The sequence below is a fragment of the Misgurnus anguillicaudatus genome, chromosome 5, assembly GCF_027580225.2.
Source record: "Misgurnus anguillicaudatus chromosome 5, ASM2758022v2, whole genome shotgun sequence".
NCBI classification, from domain to species: domain Eukaryota; kingdom Metazoa; phylum Chordata; class Actinopteri; order Cypriniformes; family Cobitidae; genus Misgurnus; species Misgurnus anguillicaudatus.
The window spans coordinates 19,102,904-19,130,410 of record NC_073341.2 but is presented as its reverse complement, the minus strand read 5'-3'; the positions used below and the strand labels follow the sequence as shown (position 1 = coordinate 19,130,410).

General features: G+C 37.8%; 1 protein-coding gene across 2 annotated transcripts in view; it reads left to right on the top strand.

Annotated features, from left to right (window-relative positions):
* Nucleotides 1-27,507, top strand: part of gfra2a (GDNF family receptor alpha 2a) — a 118,727-nt gene that overhangs the window by 16,821 nt on the left and 74,399 nt on the right. For both annotated transcript variants that reach the window (XM_055168121.2, XM_073867679.1), the window contains exon 3: nt 26,707-26,793. In XM_055168121.2, coding sequence (XP_055024096.2) covers nt 26,707-26,793 — 87 coding nt within the window. The remainder of the gene's footprint in view (nt 1-26,706; nt 26,794-27,507) is intronic.

The window sequence follows — 27,507 nt, the reverse complement described above, 5'->3', positions numbered from 1 at the left end:
CATATCGTGAACATGTAATAATACACACTTACACACCAAAGGATATGTAAAAACGCGAATCGAGAAATATGTGCTCTTTAAGTGTTTGCTTTCATTTATTTTTTTACTATGGTTAGGTGTCCATATTATGCAAAAAACACTTTTACAAGGTACTGTAGTTGGAGATAAATGTGTTGGCAGTGTGTACACACAATTATTACCCTGATCAAAACACACATACTCCTCCTTTTTAAATCCCCTTTAATCCAGAGCAGTCTCTTTCAACACACTTTTTTGATTTTCTTGTTAATGTGATGTCACATTGATAAAGCCCCAGCGACAGCTACTGATTGACTGGTTAATTTTACCCAAAAGCTTTTCTAATTGTGTTCGTTAGCAAATTGTAGCACTAATGTGGCTAAATGTAGGTTTATCTCAGACTGTATTCACTGGAATCCGATCTATTTTTAACCGAAAGCAGCACATTTACATTTAAAGGTACATACATGAAAACAGCTCCCACCCAATTATGGGCATTTTGGACATGATTTATGAGTTATTCTAAGCTAAAACTTGACAGACACATGCTAGGCACACCTGAGAGTTACATTTAAAATCTTGTAAAATCGACTTAATAATACTTTAAACTTTCACTGACAGTCCAATTTTCCCTTGTTTTAGCTAAAATCGCATGCCTTGGTCAGTTTCGTACTCGTTCAGAAGCACATATTCTAAGAAAATAATTCATAAAGGTCTCGTGAAACAGAATTTCAAGGGACACTCACATTCAGTCTAGTTTATGTTATAGTTTTGGTCTTCTGTTATTTTGTGACAATAAACTGCACCTGGGATCTCATCTCTACCTAGCCTCCAGCAACCCATTTGTTACAAATACACAGCTACTTTTGAATTGCTGTCACCGATGAAAGATCCTTTTTGCCCCCAGAATGATGGCCAAACTCTGACCCCTTGTCGTGAAGCGTCTCTAAGGACTCTATCAAAAACCTAACAAAATGTGATCTTTTAATTAGGAATCAATTTGATTGACTACTCCATGACCCACAATACTGTACCAACACAACACCATGGGATGAATTATCAAGCGCACCATGCATTTTAGATGTGCACTTGTGGACACTGGCAGTTTAAATCAGTCAAATGTAGTCGTGATTCATTTTGATCCTTAGTGCAGTGAACCAGGTTTAACTTAACAGATGGCTAATTGATTTTGACAGAAGCTCTCGCAGTACTTACCAAAGACAAACACTTTGTAAGTAATTTTACCAAAGGGGAAAACTGGAAGCCACTAAGAAGTAGGAACGTGACGCTCGGGGATCTGAGTTTATACCTGAAAGCGAGAGATTTAGTTTTAAGATGCAGTTGAAAAGAGGATGAAGAGACAGTGAGATCACAGTGCTGTTCTTAGCAAAGCAGCTGAGATCTTGCGAAACACAGATAACCCTTCTCTGGAGCTTTGGGTAAAAAGAATTTATTTATAGTGTTTGAAAAATGCACATATTGCTTTAATATGTGGATAAAGACAAAGAAATGCAAACATAATGATTGTGATGTTTTCCTGAACATGCCCTCTATCTTCCATTGGTTGGCCAAACAGATAGTCCCGCCCCAACACACTACACTGGTTCAGCTGAATTGGATTCTCAAACAAACTGTCAAAGACAAATGTTTTGTGCTTAGGAGAAATCAGCCTTAAAATGGCTTTCTTATAGTCGCCTCAGTGGATGGATAAATTGATAAAAAGATATTTTTGCATAACCTGAAAAGTTCTGAAAAAGTATGAACAAAACATGTTGCTTTTCGAATGACTTATGCACTTCTAGAAGAATTCCATAAGCATGCTTCCTTTAGCTTTTTATTTTCAATTTATGAAAGTCAATTTGATCCGTTTTCATTAAAATGTCCGACCTCATCCTTTTCCGGTTCCCATGGATACTCCAGAATCTCTACATATGCAATAAATACCTGCGGAATCCATTACTCATCCTGTAAATGAAATGCCAGTAATTCTCTACAGGTCTTCTACAACAGATCCGTCGCCACAGGGGACATCTCATCTCCTCCTAAGGGATGTTTATGAGACTTATAATCTAGTTCATTTGAAATTTCAATCTGAAAGTGAAAATCAAATGACATAAGGTCATTGTATTATGAACATTCAGGTACTACAGTTCAGGAGAAGAACGAGATAATCGAAACCGAGATGAGGTTAGCATTATAAGAGCATCTTCAAGGTCAAGGTTACGTCTAAAAATCGAAATGTTACGGCTGGAGACAAACCCTGGAGGGTGTCCTGTTTCCCAACAGTACTATACCGTATAGAAAATATACAGTGTATATGTTGCTATGTGTCATTTTCTCCCCTCTCGCTCTCTCAAGCTATGATACCAATAGCAAGCACAACGTATCTTTCCCCAGCATCTAGCTATTAACTTTATGACCGATAGCAGCAGTCAAAGTCTATTACCTCAGTCATCTACTTTCATAAGGACAGGCTGGCCACAGGGAGGCGATAGGCTGCCTCACCCCCACCTGCTCTATTTGTCCTCTGCTCTCTCGCTCTAACCCCTCCGAGCCCTCTCGCCTACCCCCTTTTCTCTACAACCTACTAAATCATCAGCACTGGCCCAGGGGCAGCTCAATAGCTCTACCCTGGGTCACACAAGAGTTTTGAAAACTGCTAGCCAGGCGGACGGACACATGCACACACTTCGCACATTTTCCCTGGAAACATTTCGGTGCGGGTGTTTGTGTGTACAGCCGAAGAAATACGACGACAGGCCCAGCAGTTGTATCTCCTTGTGAATCCCTTTTTAATGATTTCCATTACTGTAAGTGGAGATGCGGAGAGACAATGGTGGAAGATGGATGAGGCACGAGGTGCGGCATTAAACCAGCCCAGTCCCTCAGCTGGGACTGGCCTACCTTTGCAGAGTAGGCAGAGTGAAAATGTCTAGGTGCAGACTGGGGAAATACCTGCTGCTTATGGCTCTGCAGAACTATGTATCTTGTGGAACCACACAGGTATTACAACACTGCTTATATATTATAAATATACACCACCAAGTGTCATGTGGTGGGACTTTTGAAATCAGAAGGCAGAAAATGCTGAGTTGTTTTAACCCATGGATGAATATAATATAGACAAACCCAAACGTTGGGTTTAAATTTGCACGTGCTAGATTGTTTCAACCCAAAAATGCTTTGCTGTGCCATGTTTGGGTAAGAAGTTTTCATTTCTAGGTTCATTTAAACCAACTTTGATTTTGTCCATATTTTACACAACCATAGGTAGCATTTATAGAGAGTGCATTTGGGTTTTTAGTCCATTGTAAATAAATTTTTAAGTGAAGAAAATAACAATTACTATGGTAAATATTTCATATTATGTAATATCAATAGTCACTTTACATGCATTAGTCAACAATCCCCGGGGAATTTAGCACTGGCAGGTCGTTGAAACTGATTTACTCGCAGATCATTTCATATTTTAAGTCACATTAAGCTCATTTTGATTTAAGCGTTACTGAAAGTAGTATTTCCCAAGGAGGCAAGTAATTTCCACCAGTTTGATACATTCAGAGGAATCTGTAGACCAATTAAAAACATTATACTCTTAGAAATAAAGGTGCTTTAAAGGTTCTTCACAGGGATGCCCTATAAGAACCATTTTTGGTTCCTTCAAAAAACTTTTAGGGCTCTATTTTAACGATCTAAGCATATGGTCTTAAGCGCATAGTCTAAAAGGGCGTGTCCAAATCCACTTTTGCAAATTTAACAATGGAAAAAATGGTTTGTGCGCCTAGCGCACAGTGTAAACGAGTTGTTCCTATTCTCATAATGAATAATGGTTGTGTTTTGGCCGTAATGTGCAATAAACCATAAAAAGTCTTATCTCACATCCTTTTTAAAAGCCAGTTGTGCTCACATCATGCCGATTCCCTATTTAGATTGCGGAATTTGGAAACTGATAAACTAAGATGTTAAAAAATGCATTGTTTTTATTTGTATTGAAATTATTATAATTTTTTTTTTTTGGTTCTCTTTTAAAGTCGTTTTCTTTCAGGGAAATAAAAAGCAGGCTTTTAATTGCTATAAATGATAACCTACACAATAAGTGTAATCTCAAAGAATAATTTACAAGAAAAGGTTTGTATTCCAAAATACTTTATCTCCTGTTTGTTACAAATAAAGAATTTACAAACGGTGGAGAGCCGAAAGGTTTCAGCACTCGGACAGCGTCATGTTTTAAAAAGCATCACTTAAAAATCTCAGTATATCCACAGGTACAAAGTCATCATATAAAATAAATCCGCGGGCTAGCATTTAATAAAAACATTTTTATATATTTGCAATATTTGCATTCGTTTAAATCAAAACATTCAATTACTTACCAGGCTACAGGTGAAGCAGCTCTCTACGCCTTCAACGTCTCATAATCAGTGCTCATTTATGTACAAGAGACTTAATAATAATAATTTACATTTGAATAGTCTATTTTAGTTGCCTCAAAATAGCAACGCGCCAACAACGTGCCTGACCACACCCCGTTTTCATAACACAATGACCATGGCGCACAAATGGGCGCAAATGTATTTGCCATTTAAACAACGTGGCACTGAAGGCGAAAATGACAACTGCGCTGGGCTGAAACTAGCAAAAACAATTGCGTCACGCTTTGCGCTGCATTGTGCCGGGCAGGGTTTAAATTGGGCCGGGGCCGTCCGGGGCTAAGCTCCGGCACATAGGCTGAAGGTCTCGCTCTGCTCGTGCCAGTGTACCCGCTGCGCTTGTGCGTGTGTACTCGCTGCGTTGGTGCGTGTGCACTGACGCGAAGGGAATAATGTGTTTCCATTCATTATGGGGCATACTCACCAACGCAAGATCAACGATTTGCGCGAGTAGATTACATACAAAGTCAATGCAAAGACGCAATCAGACGCGTCCTGGCACGGGGCGATGCAAATGACGCGAATTGGGCGGCGCAAATGCCGCGGAAACATGCGCTTTTCCAAACGCGTCTTCAGGCAAGTTATGCAACTCGAGCGAAAAAACTCAGGATCATTTGACATTGTAGAGACGTGAGAGAGAGAGAGAGAGAGAGAGAGAGAGAGAGCGCGTGAGAGAGAGAGAGAGAGAGAGAGAGAGAGAGAGAGAGAGGTAATAATGGTGCCCACGTTGAGGAAACTTAATAGAAGACTAGAAACGTGTTAAGGACTAAAGTATGTATGTCACTCATCTAATTACAGTATGTTTACTGGATAACACTGCATATAACTCATTGTATAGTTTAATACTTATGTATTTTGATTACACAAATCAAACCTTACGATTGTTTTAGCTGCTGACCAGCATAGGGAATCTCTATTGCTAATTTATTAGACATGTTGATGATAAAGACAGTACTGTGTGTTGTACCTTTTCTTGTTAATTTAATCTTTTTGGGTAGCCTATCTTATGCATATAGAATTATTCAAGGAGGTTGATTCCTTTTACTTCATTTAAAGTTTGATCAATTGTGCATAATGACATGTGCAACAAATGGATATAGGGTGTCAAACTAATAGATTTGCATAATTTAAAATTCAGACACTCTTTATAAAATATTTGTGGTCAATCTCTGGCACAGATTTAAAGTTGAAACTTATCAAATCCTATCAGAGGTCCAGAATGTCATTAAAACACACCAGTAGCGTTGCTGTCATCAGTATTAAACATGTTACCCCTTCACGTACCCTCCCGGCAGAGGCCCCCCCCCCACATAACAAATCCCAATTTAACCCCTGGTGCCGGGTGTATGATAGAGCCCCTAAAGATTTTTAAAAGAACCATTTCTTTCTAACTATTACTTTCACATTTTTACTACAAATAACTTAACGATTTTGTAGATGTTAAAGTCCCCTTGAAATCAAAATTGACAATTCTTGTTTTTTTTACTCTTATTTTTAGACTTTTGATAGAGATCAAATTCAGAGTGATTATCAAAACATACACAGAGTTCTTACTGTTTGATCTAAGGGGTAAGACTGTCGTTGCACTGTAAAACAAATTTACCTAAGGGTACAATAAAAAGTAACATAGACAGTCTTGATGATGCATGCAGCCTAGAAATTTGACATCCGGAGGGTGCAGCCTTCGAATTGAGTAAAGGGCATTCTGTTTGACTCGGAAATTCCTCACAACAGCCTCACGACTTCCTGTTACATGGATTTAAAAGGTTCTTTATGGAACCATACAAAAAAAAAATATTCTTATATGGCATTCTGTAGCATCTTTATGTCATGATCATGACAGGCCCATGTGTTTTGTATGAAAGCATGTGGCCTTGGTTTGTTTTTAATCAGGCCATGTGCTTTCCCTGTCTCGTCTCGCGCCCCATTGTCTTCTTGTTAACCACATTATTATTATCACCTGTTGCCTTCTTGATTTGCTCCCTTATTTAATGCCATTGTGTTTGCTGTCTTTTGCCGGTTCGTTTTTGAATCCTGTGCAAAGTCAAGTTTGTTCTAAGGTCAAGGTCTAAGGTCATAGTCATAGTCTTTGTCAAGTTTATTGTATCAAGTCTGTCTATGGTTGAGTTAATTTGTTCCCTATTGTTTTTGCCTCTCGTGGGTTTTGTTTTCTTTGTTTAGTCCTAATATAAAAGTGGTGTGTTCAATCAGTCTGCGCCTGGGTTATGTCTCACTTTATGTTTCGGAGTGTACTGTAGGTGCCATTAATCCATTGACATACAACATGATTTTACACTTGTTTTTCACTATATTTATGCTGGTTGTGCTGGATTGTTGCTGGTCCTACAGTAGGCCTATGCTATTTAGCAGCAAAACCTGAATCTTATGTTGATGTCTCATTGGTTAGGCTATTTTAGCAGTCTGGAAGCACAGCACCATTTAAAACATGTCAGAAACACTATTATGCTGTAACAACTGCAAAAACAAAGGCTCATTAAAGTTCACTAATAGTGAATCCTCATGCCCTGAAAGCAGAGATGAGATGGGATTCTTACTTGTTTCTCTGTTAAGAGTTTGTATTTCTGTTATGCCTTTGGCACTTTCTATTTCTGATAATCTGCCTCCTGCTGTTGAATAGCCCCACTCATCTGGAAAGATGTAGTTTGGGGAACAAATGCTGGCACAACACTACTGAACATGGTTTACAGGCAAAAGGGACAAGCAATCATGCCAGGGGGATACAGACTCAGGTAGAGGATTGTTTTAGCTCCATTAAACTGGAAATGGATGTGCTCTTAAAGAGTGTAATGAAAGAAAAAAGCAATTATTTTACAATATGCTGAGGACGATTCTTCACCTCGCTGTGGAGCCCTCATTTGAGCGAGTGATTTTTCTTCTAAAAAAAAAAGGTTTAGTAAACAAATGGGAAATCAGGGTATTAACATGCTGATTTGAAAAAAATATTGAAACACAACTGAATTATACCTGCTGTCCAGGTATTGATGTTAGTAGGGGGTTTAATCATATTTTTAAATAGCTGATTTTTTGTTTTTGTTTGTTTGTTTATAAAGCAAATACAAATCTCAAATCTCAAAACTGTTTTAGTTTTATATGAACTGCATCCAAAAAACAAACGGTGCTAAATAGCACTAAAACTGGTTCTTGGTTCATAATCACAGAGAAACCATTTTAAGGATCATTTAGATGGTTTCAGCAGTAACAACATAAACACGCAGCTTTTGTGGTCATCACGTAACTTCCGGTAAACTCTGCGAAGAATAAGTAACAACAAAGTCATTATAAAGTAGTCTATAACAAGCAAAATAAACAACACCTAGATTACATAGGAACCCAAAACATTTGTTATTTTCGACAAGGTATTTTTTTAAGAGTTCCATTTCAGCAACTAGTCAGACCATTAAACAAACAGAAACCAGAAGTAAAGTTCGGACCAGATGCTTATCGCGTCACCGCACGTGCGTCCGATGAAATGGTCTATAGCACAGATGAAGTACCTGTGTAGCACCGATGTTGAATCATATTGTGCTATATAGTACCATATGTGGTGCTATACTGGTGCTATATGGTTCTTCATAGGTCCTTTTTTTCACTTTTAGGGCTATTTAGCACCGTTTGTTTTTAGAGTGTGCTACACAATCAATAAAGCACTGTGTGCCATGTTTTGAATTTTAGCTGGGCAATCTCAAGCACTAGCTTAAGGGGGTTTTCACACCTGCCTTGTTTAGTTCGATTGAATCGTACCAGAGTTCGATTGCTCAGTTGGTGCAGTTTGTTTGGGCAGGTGAGAATGCAGCAATCGAACTCTGGTGCGCACCAAAAAAGGAACCAAACAAGCGGACCGAGACCAGCTTGCAGACGTGGTCTCGGTACGCTTTCAAACGAACTCTAGAGCGGTTCGTTTGTGGTGAGAACACGATCCGAGATTGAACTGACCTAACTGCAAAAGTACTGCGCATTTTGGACTAAACCAGCTGCCGTAGTCAACTGCGCAGTGCATTATCGGATGAGGAAGTGTTTGTTGACCGTTTCTATTAGCAATATTAGCACAATGACAAATCGCGGACATACCTGGAGTTGCGAGGCCGTCTGTCCATGGTGTCTGCTGTATTATCCTTCTTTTGTTTACTTCCGGGGGTTCCGTTGGAATTTGCCGCACTTTGATTCTGACCACTCGTGAAGCCGTTTAGGAAATACGTTCAAATACATGTGGCCAATGAGTGATGTTGATCTTATCACATGACAGAATTTTGGTTCGTTTCAATTGGTGCGGATCAGAGCAATCAGTGTGGTGTGAAATGGAACCAAATCTGCTAAAAAAGTTACAATGTATCATTTTTTGCTTTTGGTCCGGACCAAATGAACCGAATTACAGATGTGAAAACGCCCTAAGACTCTCTGCAAACCACTTTGAAGGCCAACATTAATAATAACTAAAGCAGTAAACAGAACATACAACATATTCACTATATGTGAATATATTTTTTACAATGTAAAAAAACAACAACAAAAAACCAACAACAAAACATTATGATTATTGTCTGCACACTGAAAACATGCAAAGAGAGCAAAAAGGTCTAAATATTACTTCATTTAAATAAGCAAATATCTATTAAAAATCTGCTTATTATACAAATCTAGTGTCTCACAGGCAGTGATGTTATTGCCTTAAGGGGGTCGCACACCAATTTTCTCCATCAATTGCATGAGTCAAGTGCTGACTTTTATCTGATACTTTACACTTACTTCCATTTGTGACTTTTATCGGTTAAATCCCATACATCAAAAAAAAACATTTCTCTGACCAAACATATATTTTAAGTATGTACTAAACACATTTTGTAGAAAGTAATGCTCGGTTGAATATATTTTTGAATTTGGAAATATATTTATTTTTAACCTTAATACTGTATATCATCACATATTTCAAAATTTATTTTAAGGGCAAGCAAATACATTTCAAATTTTACATCCTATGGCAAAAACGTATTATTTACAAAAAAATATTTAAAAAATAAATGCTTAATACAAGTTAATTTTATAAGTATATTTTTAAAGTTGAAACTATAGTTAATTGGAGCCTTTTCTTTCAATGCAACAGGAATATATTTCCTTGGATTTAAATATATGGTGGGCTAAATATATTTTTTATTGCTTTAAAATGTATTAATTTTTAAAATATATTTTAGCAAATATATTTTTGGGCAATTTTTGTATATTTAAATATATATATATATTAAAAAAAATATATATTTTTTGCCATATGGGATGCACACATGAACAAACTACAAGAAACCTGTTGTTTATTTGTTGTATTAGATGTGTTGGATTGGTTTATCGGATCACTAGTGAACGTCAATTTTTCAACAGCTTCTGTCATGAATATTTAAGTGGGTGGTCTATGGGCAAGTCCCTCTGCTTTCGCGAGTGGGAGATATTACAGGTTTAAATTCAAACAAAATAGTATTATGGCAAAGTCCGTTGTTGTGTTGTTAGTAAACATATTGCATATTGTTGGAGTTTTTTATACAGCAACTGATTAAAAAAAGCTTGTGTACCTTTTAAACCCTCACAAAATGAAACAAAAATAAAAGAGGCTCCTAGCAGTCTCTTCAGTTTTATCAATGAAAGCCTAAAGATAAAATGACTAAAGAAGACATGTCCGATTGAAAAACATTGTGCTCAGTACATCACATTCGTGAACACATTTGACCACATGCGCGTCTCACCACAAAAGCAATTCAGTCTGAGGCATTTTCGACTACCTCTAAATAACTTAAAATCAGGGCAATGGGCATTAATCTACTTAAGCCAATCAGATTTAGTTTTAGCCGTTTATGACCTTTTCCAGATAAAGAAAACTATTTTACCACGTTTACATGACCTTAAGCATTATCAGCTTATTAAGCATAATCAAAGTAAGACCCGTTATGTTTCAACGAGTATGCGTAAGCATCACAAAGGTCATGAGTCTGATCCCAGGGAACACACATACTGATAAAGAAATGCATAATGTACAGTATATTGAATGCAGTGTTAGTCATTTTAGAAGTCTCTGCCAAAAGCATAAATGTAAATGCAGGTAATGATGGTTCAACCTCAGTTATAAACAGCAGACCTCCATTTCATATACAAATTAATTTTTAATTATGACTAATAAATCAAATGCTGTTTTACTGTCTTACTCCCATAATGAAATAGCTTAAGTTGAGTTTGTATTTATGTTGTATTTTAAGCAAGTGTACAGTATTGTTGAATGCATTTGAGATTAGACGCTCTGCAGGTAAACCCAGAGTTCAGCCTGATTAATACCACAGAAATAATTGGGGTTAAGAAAAATGACTATGGAAGTAGGCAAGAGGAGCGTCTCAGTGCAATGAAATTAATTCAAACACGTCAGGCACAAAGAGACGGATTACTTTACTGACCTCTCTCACAAATCTCCTATTTCCCTTAATTTACTGCCAGTAGAAAAAAGGACAAATGGTTTTCAATGTTTTATATTTCACTTTGGAAAAATATAAAAGTAAAATTTATAAGCACAGTAGTGTTTCTCGTTGATTACAGTATTCATACACTATATGTGCTGGTCATTAAGGTACACTGGCCTGTATGTACTATACACTTACCATGTACATACAAATTGTAAGTACAGTAGTGTTTGTTATTAGTTATGAAATATGTACACAATAAGTACCTGTCATTAACAAACACTTGACTGTAAGTACTCAATACCTATATTGTACATTCATTTGTAAGTACAGTAGTGTTTCTTGTTAGTTACATTATAGCTACATTATAAATATGTATCTGGTATTACACAGTACTTACCTAGAGTTGCTTAATAACTATCAAGTATGTACCACTGGTAAGTACAGTAATGATACCCTTTAATTACCATGCAGATACTCAAAAGTAAGTACCACACATTTGTCTGTAAGTACAAAACATTTACCATATATGTACAAGGTAAGTACACATACTGTAAAATAAAGTGCTACCCTTAACATAATACAATAACTTCCCATGGGTCCTTGAAATCCTTGCAAGTTTGTGAATCTGGGGAAAAAATTCAAGGCCCGGGAAAGTTTTTGAAAATATACATTCATAGATACAGGTCATTGAAAGTGCTTGAAATCTATTTTATGCCAAACGTTTTCTGTAAAAAAACATGTTATTACCTGTGTAGTGTAGGATAATAATATAATACAATTTCTAGCCTTTTAAGCACATGTGCTAAACTGTTCACTTTAAATGCTTATATCTTCTGTATGTGAATGTTGATTCATACCAAAATGCTTTATTGCATAGTTGTGTTTAACACATTAAAACGTCTTGCGTTACTAATGTGACTGTTGTTCCCTGAGAAGGGAACGAGACGCTGCGTCTTCCTTGCCATACTTCCTGCGTCCTTGTAAATGCCGTCTTTGGCAATATTTCAGATAGCGATATACTTCCTGGCTCCCGCGTCACCCTGTCTTTGTCGTTAAGTCTCACCATTGGTTGAATTTGATATACACATTCAGACACACTCACCCCTGGAAGCGTCCCCAAAGTGTCACAGCAGTGACGCAGCGTGAGTTCCCTCGAAAGGGAACTGTAATCTTAAAAGGTAACACGATGTAACCTTGCTCTCACTTGAAATGTGTAACCCTGAAATTTAACTGGTACAAAATTGTACACAATAGGTCCTTAGGGTATACTATTGTACCTCAAAAGGTAAAACATTTCAATGTGTTGTATACCCATAAAGGTACAAAATAAATCTTTCAGGGTACCACCCCAGCAACAGAAAACTTTTTTTCTGACAGTTTAGGCAAATGTTGAAAAATGTGCAAGTTTACACAGGATTTCATGCACACACTGTAGAATACAGGATGTCCACTATGTCGTACTAAGTCGTTTGGATGTTAAATCTTTAAAAGTCTCTTGAGGCTGCACATGTTTTTTGTTTAGACTTAATCAATGTTACACTATCACAATGGCTAGCAAAAATACTTCCAAGCATATTTACTTTGTTTGTAAAAGCAGATGTGTTGAGGCTTTGTTGTTTTTTAAAGAACTGATCTTTACTCCTGATTACCATCTTGATTTCCCAAGAGGTCTTTAAGCTGAGGTGGCCAAGTGCTCTTGATAAACACAAGTTTGCTTCTTTAATTAATGTACAGATTTTTGTGACACAAAAGGCGTTAAAGCTGCCATGATAGTGATTTATTTGGTTGTCCCACCGGACAGTTTTGATGACTGTATTCATGTAGGCTTCCAAGTTTTATATAAAGCAATTTAAAGGAAATTCTCTGTCTTTGTCTCTCTCTCTCTCTCTCTCTCTCTCACAGTCTGACTCATTTCTTTCTCTCTTCTACTGAACAAGAGCAAAATTTGCACCAAAATACTGCACAAAAAAAACCTTTGGGCAAGTTTGCACCAAGCAAACCCACACACACGCACATATCATTTTAAATTAAGGATCGTTGTTGGAATCCTAACAGGATTTTTTTAAAATAAACTATTGGACATTGTGGATTAAATCACAGTCTGTTTCTGTATCCAATGTCTTTTTGGAAAGTGATCAAGGACCTCATTCAGTGAGGTTGATATTGAATGACTTGGCTGATACTCAGACATCAGTGCTTGCTTTGCTTGAATTACTTGCTTCCTGCTGACCTAATGGAGCATTAACTGGATAACTGGGGTTTATTAGACCCAAACATCAATGATATAAACAAAGTCAGTGGTGACAGCATAAAAGAAATAGGTCCTTACGCAAGGACAGTTGTTATGCACTACTTTTGGTGAGCTGGTGAAATGAATGAGAGGATATAATGATATATTACAGCTAATAATGCATCAATTAAGTTTAGTATGAATTAATTACAATAGGTGCATTTATGAAAAGGTCAAATGATAAAACATTACTTACAAAATCTATTTTGAGGTGTTGCAGAGGTCACATATAGAGGTTTGATTGTCTGGTATCAGGCCCTTCACAAACAATTACACAAAAGCAATTACCCAGCATGCATCTGTGAAGTGCACAGCATGATTTAACAGTAGACTGGGAACTCTGCTGTCTTCACCATTTAGTTCACCATTTTACACCTAATACACACCAGAATTGAATTCATTTCATATTTGTGATAAGAACGACCAGTTCTTCAGCTTGCTACTCTGTTTTAGCGTGTGCTCATCGATTATGTGTTTATTTTTCACAGCAAACAGACAGCGATGGAAAGTATATGTGGAGGAATGATTCTTTACGGTTATGGTCTTCCACAAGACATCCATCGAATTGCTTTCTCCCTGTGTGGAGAGATTTTATATATTCATCTTTTCATCACCTCCGGACTTTTTTAAAAGGTTTACGTATCCTGTTGTAAGGGCAGGAAATGGCAAAACATAGAAACAAATGATATAAACCTCACCTCATTGAGTTTGGTTATGAAATATGGGTGTACAGTATTTATGTCAGTATCAAGCATCACAGGAATGAATTTTTCAATTTTAAATATCTTCACCCTTGGGTTATTTGGACTTTCATGGATGGCTTGTGAAAGTGTGGAAACCACATGACTGAATAGCGCGCTCATAAAAACCATATCACGACTGTTGCCTGAAAAATTAGAACCGTATTTTTTGGTCTATATGCCGCGTTTTTTTCATAACTTGGCTGGTGCTTATAGTCAGGTGTGCCTTGTAAGTCAGTATGAATTAATTTTGACATTTATGAGGCAAGAGACAGCATTACCGTTTACAGCGCGAGAGTCCGTCATATGCTGCTTCTTTATTTAAGTAATGCAATGGATTCAGTAATGTGGAATCACGAGTATGCAAACTTCACGCTAATTGGCTTGTTCGGTTAATTTAGCCTATTCAACCTTCCAAACCTTTAAAAAGTTCTGTATTTATCATTTAAAGAACTGATAATATTACTTTAACGTACAGACATCTATTCAGCCTGCTGTTCTGTCTGCTATTGTTTAGTTGAATAACTCACCTTTCCAGATTAAATGTCTGTTCTTTGGCTTGGATTTTGTGAAATAATTTTCTAAATAAACGCGACATATAGTCCACTGTGACTTATATATGTTATTTCGTTTTAATGACGCATTTTTTGCAGCTTATACTCCGGTGCGGCTTATAGTCCGGAAAGTATGGAAATAACATCAGTTTTAAATGTATTTGGTGAAGGAAGAAAGCTGCTAGCATATAAGCTAGCAGATGTAAACATTAACAGGGTTTCCCACAGAAAATTTGTTAGTTAAGGTGGTAGGGTCGGGTGGGTGTTTTTGGGGCCGGGGGGCGTGGCAATCAAAGGGGCTTTACTAAGACTAATACAATAACAGGCTTAAATAAACCCAAAACATAAGTCCACTTACAGTTCTCACAGACACGCGTTTTATCAACTGGCTATCCTCCAGACAGTGACGGACCACGTCTTTCTTCTCTTGTTTTGGCCGTGTGGCGCGTGTGCACGCTCGTGGTGTGAGAGTCCGAGATGTTTTATCAATTGGCTAGTTGTCCTCCAGACAGTGACGGACCATGTCTTTCTTCTCTCATTTTGTCCGTGTGGCGCGCGTGCACGCTCGTGGTGTGAAGCGAATTTTGTGCAGCGGATTTTTTTTTTTGGACAACCTAGTTAAGGCGATTAAAAATACAAATAAATGTGTCACATGTATCTCATTTGTTTGCATCCGCTTACCTGTGAGGTCACGTGAAGTGCTCCTACTGATGAAAATCTTAATATCTTAAAATAATATATTGTGTGATTGTGATGTCATAATTTTCCAATCTTGTAGTGTAAGCATGTTTAAGATTTTAGGTAAGAAAATTTTAGGAAAAAATGTGTCTGCAACCAGATTTCATAACCAGATTTCATGTTGTGTGAGCCTGGCCTTGAAATTCTAATGACCAATATTTATGATATTAAATGATTGTAGACTATGACAAAATTATAGACATTATACACTGTCAGAAATAACAATGGTCAAAATATGTCAAAATCTGTACACTTTTAAAGAAAATACAGCTTTTCAACTAATGAGGTCTTATTTAAACCCCAGAGGTACATATTGGTACCAAAGATACATCTTGGTACCAAATGTATACATATCTGTACCTAATGGTACATATTAGGACCTTTTAAGAGTGCACTCACATTATCCAAACCAAACCGCGCTCGGGCGCGTTTGACCCCTAAAGCCTGGTTTGTTTGACTAGTTTGATCGCTCTGTACCGGGCAGGCTTGCAGAGGTGTGCTGGATCGCAGTTCACTTGGGCTCAGGTGTGGGAGGCTATAATGTGAGCGCAGTCGCGCCTGATCGCGATTCAAAAGAATAGACGTCAATTGCACGACCACTCACCTTCATCTGCCTCTGTAAAAACCATCTGATGCACGCAGCAGGGTACGTGAATGTCTGAGCTGCACACGCAACACACCAACTAAGCAAATTGATGGCATGTGAAAGGGCTGTGTATCATCGTACACCAAACGACTCTGAATAAAAAACACAGACTTAACATTATGTACTTTTATGGCTCCATAAAAGTACAGTGTGAGTGCGTGCATTTGGGTATGAGTAGGGAGGGGGGACAATTGCGCTGGGGCATGGTTTGGTTTGGATAGTATGAGTGCGCCCTACCCAGTGACAGCTGGGGTACATACTTTGACCATTTTTTTTTTCGAACAGTGATTGGAATTTTAATACTTTATTATGGAAACCTGTTGACGTCTTCTCATGTCCCCAGTGTGAAGCTGTAGGACTGTTGAGCAGGTCGCCACCTCACCTCACACTAGAGAAAAGCATTGAGTGTTCTCAGTAGCTTGCCATCAGAAAACTGTGTCCGTTCAGCTGTCACCTCACAGCTTCTGAGCTGGACTTACTGACAAAGAGAGACAGACACGCAGCATAGACAAAGAGACAGAACTCAAGAAAGCGTGAGAGGGAGAAAGACACAAGGGAAAGGAGAGAGACAGACTCCCCGTGGACTCGGGTAATAAGCTGTCTCTTCAAATGACCATCAGAGTTCACTTCACATTGCGATGATTGCAGGTGAAGGAAGAGAGAGAGCTCTTATTCAGATTGAAATGTCATAAGGAAAGGACATATGCTAATTTAAATGTTTCGTACATTTAGTAAGTGCTACTTAAAGCAGGTTCACACTGTGCTCGGTATTATGAAGTTCAAACATAACCGTTCAATCAAAACACAGAGCAAATAAAAGACAATGTCGCTTACTGCAAAACGTTACATTTGTGATTCAGGTACCTGACATGCCTCAGGTCAATGTAGAAGTCTATTAAAGTTGGGCTCAAGCAACTGGACTTTATTTAACTAGACTTTACTTGCACTATAAAAACTCTACCTTTAACTTTAACCTATGCTGGGTTGCTTCAACCCAAAATGGCTATGTTAGTCTCTTATTGACCCAACGCTGTGTGTGGGAATTCAACAAACCTTTTTTAATAAATAGCATACAAAACAATGTTTTTCAGAGTTGAAAATAAGGGGTGACTTAGGGCAGTGTTTCCCAACTCCAGTCTTCCGGGCCACCCACCCAGAATGTTTTCGAAGTCTCCCTATATAAATCACCCGATCCAACTCATCAGCTTGTTAGTGTGTTTACTACGGAGTCATATTAAACATTGTGAAAGGAGGCTGGTGAGTTCAAGTGTTTTATAGAGAGACATCTAAAACTGTCAAGGACTGGAGTTGGGAAACACTGACATACAGTAGGGGGACTAAGTCCACGGAGTGAATTTCAAGGGAAGGCGGAATTGCAGTTCAAATAGCAGAGGATTTCCATTTTTTATTAATGTAACAGCCTCTAAATTATATGCAAATTTAATACACGCTGGAAATGCTGTGATTTTATCCATCTGTGGTTTAAAAATAGAAATCTCTCTCATTTCAACCACTGGATTCACTTATAAATGTCACTGTCACACCTAAAAAATAATATTTCTGCTACACATTTATATTACACTATAATATTTTCATAACAATATATTTTTATAAAATAATATCAGTTGTGTGTCTGTGTGTTACTTAAAGGGCCCCTAACCTAGGAGTTTTCAGCAATATTAAAATAGTCTCTGGTATCCCCAGAATGTGTCTGTAAAGTTTTAGCTCAAAATACACCAAAGATCTTTCATTATGTGATGTTGAACATGCCCATTTGAGGCTGCAATAAAAAAACGTGCTGTTTTTGTGTGTTTCTTTAAATGCAAAGAAAGCTTCCCCTCTCTATGTAAATTAGGGGGTAGAAGGCTCACACATGTGCTTTGGACTACATCAAGACATGTGTCTCTGGCAGAAGGTTGAACTACGCGCTCATAAGGCGGAGTCTGTGAGTGGTTATGGTTGGTGTGTAATCAATGTGACATCACATTGATAGGGGATCCCCCACAGCCTGTTTTGTGTGACTGTTGCGTTTTAGATTACACAAAGAAGAATAGATGGATTTCTATGATAACAGAATGTTTCTGCACACACATTGGTGACTTATTTTCTAAAAAAAATTAAGTTTTGATTAGTTAATCAAATTCCAATTCCCTTTTTCATTTTTGATTTAAAGCGCATATATTATGCAAAATTCACCAAATTATGCAAACGCCAAATAACAGACAAATGCAAAGAGAGCGCCTGAAACGCACAAGTCAGCAATATTTCTTATTCACTGTCATTAAGTTTCGTGCAGAATAAAAAACTGCAACAGTAGTGCAACATTCTTTAAAAAATTATGCAGAGTGGACTGCTGCCATAAATGAAAAACATTACTGCAGGTTCAACCGGCTGCTTTTATGATTTAGGCAATTCAAAAATTATTTTAAATAATGACTCGATCCATTTCAAACAACTGTTCAAAAATGAAACTTTAAATAGACTTACTTGAAGTTGAGAACATGCTGTGTATTTTTTTTATTAAACGTAACCGACACTTAGGCGGCACTAGGCAGGCATAATGAAATGCGCAAAAAGACTAGGGCCATAAATTATTGGTCAGGAAAACAAGTCGATCAACATTTAAGGGGTCAAGAGCAGAGCACTTTTCATTCACTATATGTCCATCTGTTGAGAAGACGCACTCCAACCGCACTGATGTCCCAGGGAAACTCGGGTACTCCGTTGCCAGCTGCGTATTTCGTACTGCCAATCTTCCATCACAAAAGCGGGTCGCTGTCAGCTCGCAAGGTTGGCTCCTTGTCATAACTCATCATCTCCTGTAAGGTCACAATTTCGACGCTGTCTCGTGTTGCACAGGTTTATTGACGTTGTCCTCCATTTTCTTTGCAAAACACTAGATGCAGCTATTGAAAGCGTGAAACTATAGGTGCTTAAAATTGCTGGGTATTTTCTGTCTAGCTTTCGCACACCTACTGCACTTTCGGGATTCTTTATTTTCTTTTTCTGCTTGTTTGTGAGTTTTGTTACATCTATATTTTAACTGTTTAATTCTTTTAAAATTAATAGTGTACATATTTGGTTAAAATCGATTGCCTATTTTCGTTTTCGAAACGTTTTTTGGTTGGTCCGATCGATTGTGAAATCGATTTTCGAACGAAAAGTGACAGCCCTAGTTGGCAGTGTGTGAACACAACAACTTGTCAATAAAAGAAATCCACCCTCTACTTTTTTTTTAATCCTAATTAAACCAAAGCAGTCTCATTAGATATGCTGCTTTAATTCCCTTGTTAATGTGACGTCATACAAACAAAGCCGCTGACTGGCTGGTTATTTTTACCCAAAAACCTTTTTAAATGTTAGTAGGGATGTGCGTGTATGTCGTTTTTTCGTTTTGATTAATCCATAGGTATGAAAAATGAGTACTTGATTAACTGGGGGCGGGGCAATCAAAGGGGAACATTTTTTATTAACCCCCCCCCCAAAAAAAAAAAAAACACATGAATAATCTGACAGAAAAATGAACACAGGCACTTGTAACGCTAACCAGACATCCAAATGCCGCCATAACCACAATAAATAAATAAACCCACATGGTCATCGTTTTCATGATCGATCGTTGATGCCACGTACTCGTGCCCATCCCTATTTGTTAGCATGTTGTAGCACTAATGCAGCTAAGGATACTATTGTCTCAGACTATTCACAGGAATCCAATATACTTTTAACCAAAAGCGCTCACTGTCTTCTGGCAAGGGAGTGAGGAGCTGAAGCTCATTTGCATTTAAAGGTATAAACTAGCCTGGGAAAACCCAGACAACTTCCGGCAAATTTTGATTTGTTCTGCAAGTAGTCTGGCAAAGAGGCCATTCAAGGCCATTTCTAATGCCGAGAAATCGCAGCACCAATCAGAAACGTTGGGGCGGGCTTTGCACGATGACGACAGCGCAGCGACGGTGAAGCAGATTTTATACATTACAAATATGGATGTCGCCATGGAACATCACTCATTCAAATCAGCTATCGCGTCTGTTTTAAGTGGTCTAAACTTTTCCTTTTCGATTAAACCCGAGCAAAGAACAACACTCGAAGCCTTCATATCTAAAAAAAGATGTTATCGCTGTCTTACCAAATGGATCCAACAAAAGTCTGATATAGCTCTGCATACGTCATCTCCTTTATCGCTGTGATTGTTTTTAGGTTATCCAGTTGGACACAGAGGCATTTGAGAGACGTCCGTTGGTGACGCCCCTTTGGAAATGATTTGTCTATGAAGCTTTGCCAGACCATAACTCAGTAACTACTGAGAATGGTCTGGTTTTAACCAGGCTAGGTATAAACATGAAAACAGCACTTTTTGTTTCCACCCAAATAGGATCATTTTGGATATGCTGTAATAAATGATTTGAGGGGTATTTTGTGCTGAAACTTCACAGACACATTCTGTGCACACCTGAGACTTATTTTACATATCGTAAAAAATGGGCATAATAGAAATTCATAGAAAATAAAAATTTGTCATTTTTTACTTTCATGTTGTTTCAAATCTAAATGAATTTATTTCTTCCATACATAAAAGTGGAAAAAATAGTACTTGTAGCTTTTTACCATGCATTTACAGTGGATAGACACTGAAGCCTCCAGCATCAAAAAGCAAGCAAAAGCTCCATTAAACCGGTACATACAGCTTGTGCACTATATCTGTGTACAGGGAGAGTCATTAGTCACTGATAATCTCCAGTGAGCTGTTAACCTCTGCAACTGGAGTCAGTGAGTCAACCTAAGTCACTCCAGAACCAGATTAGCCTAAATCACTTCGACCCATTAATTAAACATATCTGACTCATTCTGCTGTAGACCGACATAGCTACTGTACCTCTCTCAGAAACTCTCATTATCATGACAGGAAGAGACAGGGCAGAGTATTCAAATCTCCTATGATGGTGACTTAAATTTCGATCTGTTTCTCACACAAACCTACAGTATATTGTTATGACTGTTGAAGACTTGAAGTTTCATCACCTCTGTTATATGTGTCATTTTTGTGTCCTTTTCAGAGCTTGAAAGCTTTAGAAGACTCATAGAAGAAATAAAGCATACAAATCTGGACCAACAATTTATATTCCTCAACATTCATTTTTGTTAGAATAATTCACATATTGCAATGTCACATCTGTCTAACAGCACAGAGACTCTCTAACTCTTGGTCAGCAGGTTGAGTGATGCTTAATATTCACTGTTCCATGTTACTCTAATGTGAGTTAGGAACCATCTGACACCCGCCATCTTTCATCAGATCTCTACGCATTTACCCAGCCCGGCTGTATCCTATCCAGCTTAGATACATCAATGGAGCTTACACATCCCTGATCCAAAGTGACAGTGAAGTTCACTGTATGATAAAATGAGACCGACATGCCTTAAAAAACGCAAATGATCTGCAGTCGCTAACAAAAATAAAAAGCTGAGTGCTAGCACCCAGGTTTGTAAATCACACAGAATGATTGTGAATTTAAAATGTAGGACTAACAAGAAAACGAGAAGGAAGCAGTAAGCCACAGTTGTATTTTATTTTTCACACACTCCTTGCTCTAGATTTACAGTACATTACGTTTATTACGTTATTTGGCAGATGCTTTTATCCGAAGCGTCTTACAGCGCATTCAGGTTACACATTTTATAAGTACACGCATGCCCAAGCCAACAATCCTAGCGGCACGCTCTTTCAGTGTAGGCTGTAGTTTTTCATTGGCCTCACCGGTAAATATGAATAAATAATAGATGAAAAGCAGAGGATTTTTTACACCTGTTAAGAAAGATAAATGTTACATCACACAAGTGTAAACTGTAGCAGATGCTGTTTGCAGTCCAGTGTAAATACATAAACAAATAGCTTATGATCTGTTACAGAGGTGTCACGGGAGTGACTGTGTTGTCACAAAAACATGCACGAAGATGAAGGCGTAAAACAGCCTTTAATACCATTTAAAAATATACAGTAGCAAACGCTCTCTTTAAATGATAAAAACAATATAGCTCTACCGGAAGCAAGTTATTTTCATTTATAAAGTTTTAAATGTGGATATTTCTACAACAACACCGCACGGATTACCCTCAGAAGGCCTTTGTTTATCATCCTGGAGCCGTTTGGATTTCTTTGGGGAAGGATAAATGCAAATTTTTAGGACTTGAAGGACCCTGTACCTTTACATTTGATTAACTGAAAGAACTAAAACATGTTCTAAAATAACAAAAAATGTGTTAGTCTGAAAAATGATGGACATATGCATCTCGGACGGTTCTGCTAGCTCAGGGGTGGGCAACTCCTGGTCCTGAGGGCCAGTGTCCCTGCAGAGTTTAGCTCCAACCCTAATCAAACACAGCTGAAAAATCTAATTGAAGTCTTCAGGACTGTTTGGAAATGACATTCAGGTGTGTTCGATTAAGGTTGAAGCTAAACTCTGCAGGACTGTGGCCCTCGATGCCCACCCCTGTGCTAGCTTATAATGTTTTTACATGATTGCAGCTAAATCACAAGTAAACATTACAAAATGCCATGACAAAGTTTATTGTGTACGTTGCATTATCTCATAACATTGTTCGTTATAATGTGACTATACATGATTATTGCTATTTATCATAATAGTTTGCAAATTGTGCATGTTTACACTATTTACAACCTCTAGGCTTATTTATGTCCTGATAATTATGTGAGATATTGACAACTGTTGTCATGATAATCACATGACATACTACAAGCAAGCGCAACAACATACAACATAGACCGCAAACAAGTTTACAAATGAGAGATTTACTTACTAGTCCATCAACAAGATCGCCAGATCAGCATCCCTCCAGTGCTGTCTTTTAGCTCAAGCCAACGAGTAAAAACCTGACCGAGTGGGACTCTTGTCCGGTTCCTAACGCGATCAGATCCTCTTTTCCTTTTCCTACTCTCTTCCGAACGCGCTTTCTTAACTTTTAAATCGTTTAGCCTCACGTCTGAAATTCGCGCATGCAGTTGTTGTTATAGGCTTGATCAACTTCATGCAGCGCTGCAAGAACCGACAGCCGGATGACGTCAAAGTGCCGTCTCGGATCATTCTCGCGGTACTTTGACGTCATCCGGCGGTCGGTTCTTGCAGCGCCATACGAAGTCGAACAAGCCTAACGTGTGTGACGTTGTTGCCGTAAAGCAAGTTGTGATTCTCGCGAGATTTGTCAGGGGCGGTTCTCTCAAGCTTGCATTGGTGGTTTTGCTAGCGGCGTCCTCCCCGAGCTTCAACAGGAGGATGATTCGCCTTACTATGACTTTGTTTACCACCGAAATAACTTTAAAGCTATATTAAGGTAAAATAACTGCATAGTGTGTCTTTAAAGTTTTATTTCTTTGTTTAATATCATTTGAGTTTGTCATTAGACTCTCTTATTGATTCTAGGAAGCTTTTTTACCCACTGTCGTCGCTCCATAAAGCAACGAACGTGTCGTCTTTGTTTGTTTGCCTCTTTGACGGCTTAATTCTGGGTGACGTGCTTACGTTTGGGATGAGTTATCCGCTGACAGATCTGGTTTCATCAACCAGATGTATTTACACTTGTCCAGTTTCATCTGAAATGCGTCCCAGACCACCTCCTGACGTGGTTTGAGCGATCGGATTTAAATACGTCGCAAAAACGTTTTGGAGGGCATTTACACCTGGTCTTTTTACGATCAGGTAGGTATCGGATTAGAGAAAATGCATGAAGTGACCAGGTGTAAAAAGCCCCTAAGACGCAAAATGTGAACCACCCCTTGAGTGATCTTAAATGTACTGGAGATGATCATGCTAATCGCTGGCAGGTGAGTATGTTTGTAGATGTGAAACAAGTGAGGAAGCATGGAGGATCATGGGAAATGTAGTCCTGAGGGTGACAAATGGTGACAACAAGGGAAATAGACAGGGAGACAAACTAGGAGTGTGACAAGAGGTTGGCAACCCTGCTTCTGGATGTTTATCTTACTGCAACATTTAATTTAAATCCTGCACTGATGTTTCATCTATCTTTAAGACCTGTTTTTTAACATTCTTTAGCAGATTACGGGACATTTTTAAAGCCTTTTACACATTTCATGGGATATTTATAATAAGATTATAACTGGATGCCACTCTCTCAACTAGATATACGTTCAACATAAGGTCATGTGACAGCAGTGTAGTATACTGTAATCCTGTCTGAAATGTGTATCATTGCTAAATATAAAAACAGTATGCAGTATACAGGGTGCACTGCACAGAAAATTAAATACAGGGTCTTTTTGGTGAATGCCTAATGCTATAAAAGTGGATTGTACACAAGCCAGGCATATTAAAGCAATAAGCCCCAAGAAGCAGTGGGTTACCAGTGCATTTTATAACAGCTAAGGGGCGCTGCTAGGCACGACGCAAACAGCTAACCCCCTTAGCTGTTATAAAATGCACTGTAACCCCACTGCTTCGCGGGGTTTATTGCGTTTATAAAACGGTTTCTTCATATGCATAGCAGGGTAATTATATTAGTACAAATATTAGTCTTCTGCCAAACAAAGTAGTTCTTCAGAATCCAGTGTGGCTGCAACAGAGCGCAAATTCTCAAGCAACGCAGACGCAGCAAAGACACAATGAAAATGTGATTAAAGACGGGGGTGTTTATTTTTATAAATAAACATTCATCTAAAATATACATTAACATTTATATCGTGCTGTTGAAGTGATAGCATGCTTCCAAGCATATTTGATCAACTTTTTCCCCGTCAGCGTTTTTTTTTTTTAAGTTGCCACCCAGTTTTAGTTTAATGCCTTACAGAAAAACTATCTTCTTTAAATAAACATAAAATATCAAATGAAAGAACAGACCATCCGCTTTCCAACAACAACAACAACAAAAAAACGTTTCATCCTACCTTCCTTTGTTACCTTATCAGTTATCACCTCTGAAATTTTCAACTAAAAGTGGAGATAATTCCATTTTTGTGAAGAACTGTGAAGAGATCAAATTCAGAGCCATCAAAACTTACACATCACGCTAAATCCACCACAACGTTGTTGTGTTGAGTAAATGCGTCAGTGTTTAAGTTGTGTAAGATTGCCATCTAGTGGATAATACGGAAATATCAATTTAAGACAAAAACAACCCAGAGAACGTTTTCTCTTTATTGACGAAATGACTCAACAATATTTATTGACATTTATCTGGATATCGCCATAATTGTGCAAATGTAGAAAAATTAAAATATGATTAAAGACTGTGGTGTTTATTTTCATAAATCAGTATGCTGCAACAGTGGCGCAGTGATACTTGTGATGCGGTCTGAACCGTGGGTTTACCGGGGTATTTTATCACGGCTTAGAACGCGTTTCAACCAATCAGAATGAAGAACTAGAACGAACCGTTTTATAATAGTTTTTTTTTTACAGTATTCAAGTATCCCCGAGGTGTACTTAAAATATTACTAACATTTTTTTCGTAAATAACATACAAATTGCACGGATAAATAGTGTTATCAGATCTTCTGCTTTCTTTTTCTTGTGCAATATAATTGATACTCACTGAGGCCAATAACAGTATTTAAATGAAATACGTTACTTAAAGTTTGCTGGATCTTTGTTTAGTCTAAAACAATAGGCATATACAGTAGGTCAGTGCTGATATGACAGTACATTCTTAAACAATCCATTAAAGATGGATGATACAGCCTCACAATGATATCATGATATTTTACACATTTTTGCAGTAATGATATTTATGACGGTATAAAAAATTTGGAAAAGGAAAGGCATTTTCCATCCAATGAGCTGTCATTGATGACAGACTACCTATTTTGAAGTGTAAATCCATTGTCGGTGGCAGAAGCCGCATTAGTGCAATAGTAGTGACAAGATCACACAGCATGAGTCAAATGTAAACAAAGTACAAACTAGAGATAAAATGGAATGAAATATTTCACACATACATTTCACAAATACATCTCTATGACACTACCACAGATTTTCTACTGGTTTCCCATAAACTCAGAACAGATCCCAGTAACTCAAGTCATTACCTAACAATTTAAAATTGTAAGTGCACTTTTTGGCATAAACATCAAATAAATAACATTAATCATGGCACATTTGGCGTCATGAGATAAATGTTCATCTAGTTCAGAATAAATCAGATTTTTTTATATAAACGTAGGACAAATCAGCAAGTCATCTGTCTGTTTCTATGGTCTGCATATGTTGTGAGAAATCGGGTGTCCTTTAGACGTACTTTGGCATTTTACAAGTTTCTCGAAGTTGATTGGTCCAACAAAACACGTTCCCAATACATCGTTCACGACGTGACGTCTCCATTCACTTCCATCATGGAACGAGAGTTACATATGTAACCAAGACGTTTTCCATAGCCAGCAACAGCACAGTATTTGTCTGACATCACAATACTGTTATTACCATCTTATCATGTTTGTAAACAACTACTCCTTCAGATCCATCTGAGTCGCTCCTCTGACTGAATGCCAGTGCACGGAGCCAACAATATGATAATGTTCTGTGTCTTTCTCTGGGGCAGATCAAATGAATGGGTTAAAAAATAAAAAGTAGTGACGTCACTAATCCAGACATTTTTACATTTGCTTTTATGTCGTGTGATGGTTACATAAATGCTTTCGTTACTGATCAGGATGGTGTTTATGAAACTTTCAGGGTGTATTAATGATAACATGTTAAAGTTCTGGGTAAATTTAATTCCTAATGTCATGACCCCTTTAAGAGTAATGCTGTAAAACTGTACATTACTAAACAATACCATACATTTTAATGATTGTTTTGTCTTTTTAGGTGAGGACTTTTATGAGCCGTCTCCTTATGAACCAATGACTCCTCATCGCAACTCAGATGCATTTCGCCTGGCATCAATCATCTCAGGTAAACATCAATGTTTTCATTATATTTTGGTGCATTATGTATCATGTACTGCACACTACACATTATGTACACAATGTACTGTATGTGGTTGTTGAGGCTGTATACTGGTTCATATTATAGGAATGAAATTTACATAAAATTCACAAGGTTCAGAAAATAAAACATACTTTGTTATCAAACAATAACAGTACAGACCAGCTAAAATGTATAAGAATGGTTACTTCCTTCTACTTTTTCTATCAATAGCCGTATGAAAATAAAGGAGTCCTTTTCGGTTCTAGACAAAAAGAAAAGTGATCAATTCAGTGAAAAAAACCACTTCTAGGCATTTGTCACTTTGGCACGAGTTAAGTTTAATGTTTAATTCACCGACAGCAGTCATTGTAGACGGAAGAGGACAGAAATATTGCCTCCAATCCATTATCAGACCCTCACAGAGCCTGGAACAACCCGAATAACTCATTTTTATTCTGATCTAAAAAAAATAGCAAGGGAATGACAAATCTCAGGCACACTACAGAAAATAGTGCATTCAACCGGGTTGCCAGATCCATCTTCTTGCCAATTTGTTGTATAATACCATTTTTGTGTCTTCAAAGCCTGCTGTGAGCTGATGTTTGGAGATTGCATATTTTTCTTCTTTCTTTGCATAAAATAAACAGTACAGCTGGGGAATGTGCAAACACAAACAGCGGAATTCGTACAATTACACAG